At 37.5% G+C, this 10,838-nt stretch overlaps 2 protein-coding genes across 2 annotated transcripts; one reads left to right on the top strand and one right to left on the bottom strand.

Annotated features, from left to right (window-relative positions):
- Window positions 1-609: 609 nt before the first annotated feature.
- Window positions 610-2,609, bottom strand: LOC111614798 (uncharacterized protein K02A2.6-like). Its single transcript, XM_023356161.1, has 2 exons — window positions 2,052-2,609; window positions 610-1,935 (listed from the first exon to the last, which is right to left on the bottom strand). The coding sequence occupies exons 1-2, from the start codon at window positions 2,607-2,609 to the stop codon at window positions 610-612; spliced, it is 1,884 nt and encodes a 627-aa protein (XP_023211929.1).
- A 429-nt stretch (window positions 2,610-3,038) lies between these two features.
- LOC111614794 lies at window positions 3,039-4,599 on the top strand. The gene is made up of 2 exons (XM_023356156.1): window positions 3,039-3,264; window positions 3,353-4,599. Exons 1-2 carry the CDS (start codon window positions 3,098-3,100, stop codon window positions 4,386-4,388), a joined length of 1,203 nt encoding a protein of 400 aa, XP_023211924.1. The 5' UTR covers window positions 3,039-3,097; the 3' UTR covers window positions 4,389-4,599.
- The last annotated feature ends 6,239 nt before the right edge of the window (window positions 4,600-10,838 follow it).

Raw genomic sequence — 10,838 nt, 5'->3', positions numbered from 1 at the left:
AAAGATAAATAAATCATAACGAAAAAGAAATTTGTAATTTTTTATCATCACCTCATTATTAGTTGACATTCAGAACTTGCGGTGGCTTTTAAACGTAATAAATCCGTTGCACAGTGGTTTTTAACTTCAGCAGCTGATTTTTATGTCATCGTGTAGAGTACATCAAGCACCTACTTTAGCACAAATGTGTATTTTTCTCCATACATTTTATTTCTTGTAGTGGTCAAATATCGTAAAAGCCACAACACGAATATCGCGTTGCGAATGATATAATAAGAGACAACGCGTTGTAGACCTTTTTTTCGCTCAATAAGCTTGTAGGCACCAACTTGGACGATGGTCGATTGGCACTACAATCCTTTGTTTAGTCGTAAGTAGCGGAGCTCTTGTCGAACACACCTGAACTGGCTCGTGGCAGGTCCAATAAGCGCGGTGGTCTGACGAAACGCTCACGTCATCCACGGGAGGCCCTCTGGTGGCGACTGTAGGCGTTAGCGCCTCAGTACTCCCCCGCGAGTTTCAACGATACTTCAGGTTGAAGCGTACCCGTCGTTCAGAGCGGATTGTGACCGGTGGTTGGGTCTCGTCGAGGTCCGTTGGTGGTGGGGGTCACTCTTCCGTGCTGGTTGGGGCGGCGACAAAGGCTGGTTTAGCGAACTCGATAATTGCCTCGACTTTTTGCGGAAGTGGGCGGATTCCTTTTGGGTTGACCAGGTACCCGAGGAATTGTACTTCTTGCTTTCCGAATACGCATTTTGATGCGTTGATTACAACACCATAGTCACGAAGTCTGGTAAATAACTTGCGTAGGTGCTGCAGATGTTCGGTTTCGTTTCGGGACGCTATAAGTATGTCGTCGATGAAGACGTAACAAAATTCGAGGTCACGAGTAACTTCGTCCATGAAGCGCTGGAATGTTTGCGCAGCGTTACACAAACCAAAAGACATGAAGTTGAACTCGTATAGTCCAAACGGTGTGGTGACGGCCGTTTTCGGGATATCCTCTGGGGCTATAGGGATGTGGTGGAAAGCACGGACAAGGTCGACGGTTGAGAAGTACCCACAACCGTGAAGAGTGGATGCGAAGTCCTCTATGTGAGGAACCGGATAACGGTCGGGTACAGTTCGTGCGTTGAGTAGACGGTAGTCACCGCAGGGTCGCCACTGGTCGTTCTTCTTTGGGACGAGGTGTAATGGCGATGACCAGCTGCTGGTGGACGGTCGGCAGATCCCTTGAGCGAGCATGAATTCAAACTCGCGCTTAGCCAGAATGTATTTGTCCGGCGCAAGTCGCCGGGGTTTGCAGCGCACTGGTTGTCCAGGCGTCGTGATAATATGATGGACGGTGGAGTGTCGGACGGGTGCGATGGTTGGAGATGGACGTGTTATCTCGGGAAACTCGCTCAGTAGTCGATGATAAGGAGAATTGCCGGCAATAGTTCGTACTGACGGTGCAGTGACGCTGAGGATATGTCCATGGCTGACCAGCTTCGTTGTCGAGTCGATGAGACGTTTGCTGCGAAGGTCTGGGAGAAGTCCATAATGTGATAAAAAATCGGCACCGATCAATGGTTGTGTGACGTCAGCTACAATGAATCGCCATGTAAAGTTTCGTCGAAGAGAGAAGTCTGGCGTGATTGTTGCGTAGCCGTATGTCTTGATTGCTGTGCCGTTCGCTGCGAAGAGTTGATAGTCTTCTACACAGCGTTTTGGAAGGCGTGAAGCAGGATAAACGGAGACATCGGCGCCAGTGTCGATTAAGAATGCGACTTTGGACGTACGATCTGTGATGAATAAGCGACGGCTTAAGTTTTTGGAATCAGTCGCCGTCTCTACTGACTCCCGTTCTCGTTTCCCATCGAACAAGGTGGTCGGCAGCGTCGGGCATTCGCGCCGAATTTTGCGTGGTACCAGCAGATATTGTTCGGGAAGGTGTTAGGTGGGGAGCGTCGACCGAGTCTTCCACGGCTCGAGGAACGGCGGCGAGGTGGAGAACGGCCATATTGTCGTGACATCTCGGAAATTTGTTTTGAGAGTTCGGAGATTTGCACTTCGAGCGCGGCGATTCTGGGATCGACCGTGGCAGAGGCCGTAGACGTGGCGGAGATATTCGGTGTCGAGGGGTACATTTCGCTAAGGCGGTCGGCGATCTTAGCGAGAGATTCGAGTGTGCCCTCGGATACGGTTAGTATCTTCTGTATATCGGTGGGAAGACGGGACAACCAAATACTTCTGAGTAGGTCCTCGGTAACCGTATGACCTGCGAGAGTTCTTAGGCGTCGAAGAATTTGCGATGGTGTGCGGTCGCCGAGCTCTTCGGTACGTATAAGCTTTTCGAGGCGTTGGGCTTCGGACTGGGACAAGCGGTCGATCAGTGCCCGTTTAATCGTTTTGTATTTGTCGGTATTCGGAGGAGCGGCCAAAATGTCTTCAACTTCGGTAGCCATACATTCAGATAAACTCGCGACTACATGGCTATATTTCGTTTCATCGTGGGTTATATTCGCGAGGACGAATTGGCTCTTCAACTGGGCGAACCAAAGTGCTGGGCTCTCGGTCCAAAATGGCGGCGGCTTGACGGCCACGTGGCCGACCACGGGTTCACTCATTCTTTCACGTACCTGGTAAAATGTTTCTGTTCTCCTAGCGAAATTTGTAAATCCGATGAGTTATCACGTTCGGCTCACCAAATGTAGGCACCAACGTGGACGATGGTCGATTGGCACTACAATCCTTTGTTTAGTCGTAAGTAGCGGAGCTCTTGTCGAACACACCTGAACTGTGTCGTGGCAGGTCCAATAAGCGCGGTGGTCTGACGAAACGCTCACGTCATCCACGGGAGGCCCTCTGGTGGCGACTGTAGGCGTTAGCGCCTCAAGCTTTTCGTTATTTGAGCTTAATATATATACATTTAAGTAACAACAGTTTCGATAATATATGTAATATAGATATAAATCATTTTACAGTTACACGAAGGTATAACTCTAACAATGCATATAACGTCACGACTAAACAATACTCCGCACTTAATAACTTTTTACATTTCATTATTTCTTGTGTAATTATGACAGTGTAAATTAATTGTCTCGTTCAAGCAATGGAATCAGTTAATATACAATGTTTTAATGGCCAAATCGATCTTAATTTGCTCGATTTTCATAAATTCAGTCGTCTGTTCAGAGAATTCATAAATTCTTATCCTCAAACAAAATCTTTCAAAGTCTTCTTTCCTTATTCCACCGAATTCATGCAACGAGTTATTCAGTAAGTTTGTCTGAAAGTGATTTATTTCTAAGCTTTCCATCAGTAAAATATAATAAATTCGAAATGTCTTACTGATATTCAATTATAGGTTTAAGAAATCAGAACATACTTACATAAGAACAATCCAAGAAGCAATGGATCTGTATCGATTTGGAAAACATTACGGAGCCGCGGACTTCGTATCTATTTGCCATACAAATATTTTGTCAAACATTAACTTTATTAACGTTTTTGTTATTTACGAATTCGCCTGGAAAATGAATGATTTCGACATAATGTACGAGTGTTGGAAATGGTTCGATCATAAAGGAAGTCAAATATTTGGAAGACCCGAGTATTTACAATGCAGCGAAATCACAATAAACACTCTTCTCTCTCGTCCGATATACGAGAAGTTAAACGAATCCATTTTGTTCAACATCGTGTGCATCTGGGCTAAGATCAAAGTTATACCACAGACCAATTTAAGAAGAGTTATCGAACCATTCTTATCTAAAATTCGATTCCTTTCCATGGGGAAAAAATGTTTTGAACGTGACATTTTCAACGTTGCAAATGTCTTAACCGACGAAGAAATCGAAGCAATCAGAAATTATTTCTCGAGTGAATTGAAAGACAAATCTAAAATTCCAGCCAACCTCTGCACAGACGAATACCAGAGAGATTATCGCTTCTATTACACTTTGTTTCATTATAACCACCGAGTTCTAAGAAGATTTAGCGAATGTTTCGAAGTCAATGCGCGAATGAAGTTTAATTGCGAAATTTCTGTAAAAGAAAACTGTTTTATTTACAGAATTCGTCTTCCCGTAATTCACTCTAAAAAAACATGTATAAAGATCTACGTAGACGTAAAGGTTGTCGGCGGTAACAGGGAATTTACGAGGTATGTGGAATGCGACAGAGAAGGACAAGGGGTGTTGAATTCTGTAATATTCCTGAGAAAAAATTCGGTGAGTCGACTCAACGCCAAGATCGACCGCAAAGACTTAATTCCAGAAAACCAGTTACGAATTAAACCCGATAATTTTTATTTCTTCCAAGAACATAAAAGTCCAACTGCTAAAGAAGAAGAAGATGAACTAAGGCCTAGTTATTATTTCGAGGTCGATCTCTATTTTTAGAAGGCACAAAAATAATTTAAAATGACTTCAACAAAAATAATTTCAATCGTTTAATTAACTGAGTTTTTAATTGATTCACTACTTTCGGAACCTCGCCTTATATTTAAGATAAACGTGATGATATAAATGAGTTTCTTTTCTATTTGTTTCACTGGAATTAAATTTCCGATTACAAAATTTTAAAATGAAAAATAAACATAGATTCTACAATACAAACCTAAAGAAAAATGTACTAGTAAATAGTATCAAAATTCTAAATAATAAATATTATATTATTATATTATTTGCCTATCATCTTCTAGACTTAGCATCATTAAGAAAATATCAAAACACACGATCGAAATACATAACTCGTATTTCGTATGTATTAGTCGGATAGAATATACTCATATGTATTATTTTACAGTGACGATGTAACGTTCTTAAGACCTAACGACTTTCATCGGTCGAGCGTAAGATTAATGATGAGTTTTTGGTCACCAGAGTCCTGCCAGTCATCTAATCCTGGGCTTTGTGAATGAAACTTATGCCTAGTTGAAATACAATACTGAACAGCCGTGTTCGAACAATTCGCTTTGGATAAAATTCGCTCTATTCGAAAACTCAATTTGTTGTGTGTTTAAATACTCTTTCACGTTACAGTAGTATGTTTTCAGTATTTAGGCTGCAATTTAAATAGATTGTAGACCTATAAATTCCCACTTCCTGTCTGTCCTTCCTTAATCTGGAGAACGGAGTGAAACAGATGAAAGACTAAACCAGATATAAAAAGAGTACTCTATATAGTTAATTGAAAGGAGTTAGATGACCGGCATGATTGTGTTGTCGTCGGGAACAGTATGATATACAGGGGCAAGACTCGATTAATATCAGGCAGAGAGAATATAATTAATGTTACGATTAAAAATTGCATTTCGAAATCACGACGAAACAATAAATAATTTCAAAAAATCACTTATGGCAGCTGCTATTTCGTTGTGAATGTGTCTCTTTAATTCGATTTTCAGTTCTGTAGACTATCATATACAGCTTTCAGGTTCTTTTATTGGTTAGTCAAATGCATTTCGGACTTATTTGTATTTTAAGTCCCTCTTAAGTTCAAAAGTACAAACTATTTAAAAAATTTTTATATACAATTACTTAAAAATTATATACAATTAGTGAGATGACAAATTCTTCGCGTGTAGATAATATTTACTTACATATAAATATTAAAAAATTGTTACACTTATACGTTACCTCAGGTTCTGTTTTCTAAAAAACCCCGGTGTATAACGTTGGAAAGAGTTTAAAAATACAGCCCTTTAAAAAACACTTTAAATACATATTCACATTAATACGGTGCACCTAATATATCAATATATTTATAATTGTTACTTTATAACATATATTTTTTAACATCACAAAAAAACATAACATGATACTCACTTTTTACAATTGTTCATAAAACCTTTATAATTACAACCTTTAAAAAATGCGTATGTTCTCCATTGAAATGTTGCAGTAATAATGAACGTTTTTACAGGTTAATAACACGTGGTATATTACCATTAACAACATTCTCAAGAGAATACATCCACCTAAGAAAGGATATTTACTTCTANTATTGACTAAATTAAAAGTAGACTCAAGAATAATTATTTTCGCTTGAAATAGTATATTGATAGCGTTAATTTTAGACAACATTGCAAACCATACTATTAAACATAAAATAAATGGCATTTCTTGTATTGAATCCAATAGACTTTTAGCTTCGGATACTGCTGTATTATCGTTACTTATATCAATAAATTCTTCTAGGGCATTACAAGTTTGTTCAAACTGTGTATACCCTACTTTAACCGAATCTATTTTGGCTTCCCAACGAGTTTTACATAATGGTTTAAGAGTAATGTTTAAATGCTTTTTTAGAATTTTCCATCTCTTCGTAGATGCAGAAAATAAGCAATATGAACGTTGCAATATCCCCAAAAATATTTTACAATATGTTCTTCTGGAAGCGGAATCACGAATTAATAAATTAAAAGAGTGTGATAGGCAAGACACATATATTGCATGAGGGATTAGCAATTACGATTCTAGATTGTACACCTTTATATTTCTCTTTCATGTTGCTACCGTTGTCGTATCCCTGCCCTCTACAATTCATATCTAAATCAGGCTCACTTAATGTTTTCAATAGACTTTTTGCTAGTCCTTCTCCCGTCACATCAGTTGCTTCAATAAACCCTATAAATGACTGATTTATAATTAATCTTTTCTCTTCAAAATTTACATACCTAATAATAATTGAAGTTTGTTTCTTATGAGAAATATCAGAAAAATCAGATTTTATTCACTCTCGGATACAACTGACCTGGGGTGACGACTACACAAGAACTTACTCAGACATTCGAAAAGTATGTAGGAATTTATACCTTTGACCTAACACTTAGATCAAGTTACAACAGATCAGTTATAACAGTTCTCTTTAATTCTTAGAACGGCTAATCCTACCCAGAGACAATAACGGTCACCAGAAACTTCCAGAAATAAGACAGACAAAAAGAGATAGAAGAAATTATAAAATAAACATTAAAACTATGACTATATACAAATATATATATAATTTTATATGGCCGACAGCCACAGTATTATTTTCATTTCTTAACGCGATAATGTTGGGGCCTCCTCAATCGCGGGGCCCCGGTGCATAGCATCCGCCGCACACTCCCGATGGCCGGCCCTGTTTAATGCACAAATAAAAATTGATAAACTTTGACTTGTCCCTTCACAATAACAATCAACTCTTCTCCCCGCTGAGTAATTTGAGACGTAGTGTGAATTATTGCAAGAACTTCTCCCCCGCTCTGGATAGACAGCTGCAGTTTGTTTTGTTTAAAAGAAAACAGATGTATCTAGCTAACAGATTACAAAGTTCAGCGAATCTCTACGTAATTCGTTTGCATTTGTAGTTTTGTTAGAGCAGTGAAGTGTTCAAACAGCGTTGTTATCAACTGCATTAATATGGAGCATGCACGCTTTTTACTCTCAGATATGGATATGGAAAGAATTATATATGATGACGAATCATCTGAAGGTGAACCTGATATCTGTGAAACAAGAGAAAAAGACACTGATACAGAACAGGAAGAAGAAGAGATTGATGAGTAACAATTATTGATACTTTCAACTTCTCAACAAGGTGAGAGAATGTTTTATATAGGGTGTGATTTTAGTACCCGCTGGCATAAATTTCCAACATCGCAACTAGGAAAAACAAATCAGCATGACATAAAAACGCATCTTCCTGGTCCCGTAGGCGGCACTTGTGCTGATTAGGGGGTACGGCTATTAGAGAGGTTTTCTTTCATAAAATAACCGATTACGTGACCGATAAAGCAACATCTATTATGGATTGTTAGAAATGTCAGATCCGGAATTTTATTATTCTAAAAATTTAATTATTTTACTTCTGTTATATAACGGATTGAAAAAAAGCTGGGAACATTTGAAACCGTCGTTCCATAACTGTCAACATTCTATTGTTCTCACACAGCTTGCAGCTCGACTTGCACAAAAGTTTATAGTTAGCGTCCAAATTTTGTCACTTGTTTTAGGTCCCGGAAACACCTATAACCTTTATCTCCTATAACAACCGATCACGTGACCGATTTTCCTAGCAAAACACTATAAAACATGCTTCCTTCCCACTCTCGGGGGAGTCTCTTCACGAAATCCGGACCGACAACATCCGATACCTTTGAGTTGAATCTTTAAACCCGCCGTAAATTCCGAATCTCCCACATCGAATACTGTCCGTTAGTCGCGAACTATTATAATTGTGCCCATAAGCGAAGCCAATAACTTTACAATTTTATGGAAAAAAAATGGTGTCTGTGAAACGCTCAAAGTGCGGTCGGGATGCCACGCAATTTGGGAAAGGATTATTCTAAAAACTCATTTTACTTTTTAGTTATTACGCGCTAAAAATTAGATAATAATCTCCGGAATAAATAGAATTATCATAAACTTATTGGATAATGCAGAACAACTGGCTGACAGATATCCGAAACCAATAAAATTGCACGCACAAAACTAAAGCACTACTTGACACACCAAGAGCAAGACGAAGAATGAGATATTGTACAATTATTTAAAGGAAATAGTCATAAATTCTTGAAACAAACTTGTAAATAGGTATATAGGTAAATATAGGTAATATGTAAGTAAATAAATTTATAGAAATATGAATAGCATATTTTCTTTTACTAAAATATTCGTTATAATATGAATGAAATATTTTATGCAAAAACTACCACAAAAAATCAGAATAATTTATAATACGCCATTTTATAAAAAATTTTAGTATAAATCTTTATTTATTTTATAATGTATTATTTAGAAACTTATTATTTTTAGCGAATTTATATAAATAAATATATTCTGTTTTGTTCGGAAATTTAAATATAATTATAATTTTAATTTCGTGATAAACAAAATACAAAACTATGGTAAACTGTAATATGACTTTGCTAGAAAACAAAAAACACAGTGAATGTAATACCACATTTGAAACAATACTTGCATCCGTAAAAGTGCTTTTCCTGCAAAACATCGTGTTTTTTTATAGAAAAATGCAGAGTTTTTATAAAAATTCTGTATATGAATATTTTTCATTAGCTTATTATCAGAAAAAGGTTTTAGTCCTACATTGCTTGACCCACACTACCCCCTGAAGTTTGTTATGAAGAGAGAAATAGTATATTGTAAACAAAGCCATTTTACACCCTGAGGCTCTAGAAGGGTGCAGTTCGTTTAGTATAGAAGACAACATATTACTTTACATTATAAAATCTGCAAATAAAATCTATTGATTTATTTTTATTCTACGGTTTTTCAAAAATAAATTTACAATAATTCAAATAACACAAATTTGCAATAATACTTGTAAATATTATTGTAAATTTGTGTTTTATAGATATAATTAAATCAAATGGTTTTAGATAAAAATAAAATAAAAAATAGTAACTTCAAGAATATATTCAGCAATCTGTACAAAACAATCGATATATAAAGATAAGAAAAAATTACTCTAGACCAGTGGTTCCCAATTAGTGGTACGCGTACCCCCGGGGGTACGCGAAATTGCATGAAGGGGTACGCGCGGCAATCTAAAATCGGCCGATTTAAAATTTAAATGCATGAGATGAAACAATCGAAAACAAAATAATGGTTGGACCATCAAAAATTCGGCAATTTACAACACGATGTGGAATGCACAAATTCGTTTATTTATAACTAAAAACATTCTCGAAATTTCATTGTTAAAAAATGCATTTGTGACAACACCTAAATTCTTACGCAAGAAATAAAAATTGTACAATTATCATTATCATCATGTCAGTGAAGCAGCAATAAAATATTTACTACCATTTTGCACAACATACCTCTGCGAGAGCGGATTTTCGCCATGACAAACGTGAAAACTAGTGATGTAACGAATATTCGGTATTCGGCCTATTCGGCCTATTTTTCACTATTCGGCCGAATACCGAATACCTAAAAGCAGGAGTAATAAATAAAAAAAACACAGTAAATTAATCATTTTGTTATTTAGATTTAATGTTATCGGGTTAATGTTGTTTGTTTATATTTATTTATAACTTGTAACATGCACAAAATAAAAAAGAAAATAATATTAGTCACATGTATTCACAATTTATAATTACAAAGATCAGCACACGCACACGTCTATTGTTGGAGAATCCTCGCACATCTGAGGCTCTGACCCTGCCTATCTTTTTTTTTAATCGCTCTAATCCACGTATGCTTATGCATACATTATAATACGCGCTCACGGTACATTCGATTCGTCACTTTTCCGTCGTAGATTTCCCATTTTACAATTACGTGACAGCCTGGTGATTACGGAGAAAAGAGACAGATAGGACGTCGATATAAGTCACAGTTATGATTTCACAGATTCGAGATAGCTTGATAGCCCGAACGGGCCCAGGCTTTCGCCCGTCCACGCTAAGTGACTTTCATTACAAGCATTTAGCTTTCCGAAGTCTATGATAGCAATTGTTTGGCATTGACTGGCGCGAATTTTGTGCCAATAAGCTGCCTCCACTTGTTCGATTTTGTTATCAACTCAATTTCTTATTTATTTTCACATTTTCACTTTGCGGTCCTTCTCTGTTCTTTTTCCGTTATTTACACGTGTAGGTCATTTCATCGTTATTCACATTTGATATCATCATTTATCACATACTTCCATGACACTCTTGTCTGTCCGCTACAACTGCCAAGAATTAACGCGATTGGCGAAGCGTAGTGACAGCGGGCCAACAGAGAGCAGGATCCTTGCCATAATGCGGTTTGGGCGCCAATTTTCGTACGTGCGTTAATCGAGCCGAATAGTTTGGCCGAATATTCGGCTATTCGGCCACGCTCCTGGCCGAATAT

Source organism: Centruroides sculpturatus, unplaced genomic scaffold (genome assembly GCF_000671375.1).
Source record: "Centruroides sculpturatus isolate CEXI.00-Female unplaced genomic scaffold, Cexi_2.0 scaffold1847, whole genome shotgun sequence".
Classification (NCBI taxonomy): Eukaryota; Metazoa; Arthropoda; class Arachnida; order Scorpiones; family Buthidae; genus Centruroides; species Centruroides sculpturatus.
The sequence above is the reverse complement of the archived record's forward strand: the minus strand, read 5'-3'. Positions and strand labels throughout refer to the sequence as shown.

Bases quoted from the DNA above. Each gene is read 5' to 3' on its own strand.
- LOC111614794 (XM_023356156.1), top strand. From the start codon at position 3,098: ATGGAATCAGTTAATATACAATGTTTTAATGGCCAAATCGATCTTAAT. The intron at 3,265-3,352 runs GTAAGTTTGTCT...ATTCAATTATAG, and splicing joins TTCATGCAACGAGTTATTCA to GTTTAAGAAATCAGAACATA.
- LOC111614798 (XM_023356161.1), bottom strand. From the start codon at position 2,609: ATGAGTGAACCCGTGGTCGGCCACGTGGCCGTCAAGCCGCCGCCATTT. The intron at 1,936-2,051 runs GTGCAAATCTCC...CTCCCCACCTAA, and splicing joins CCAGAATCGCCGCGCTCGAA to CACCTTCCCGAACAATATCT.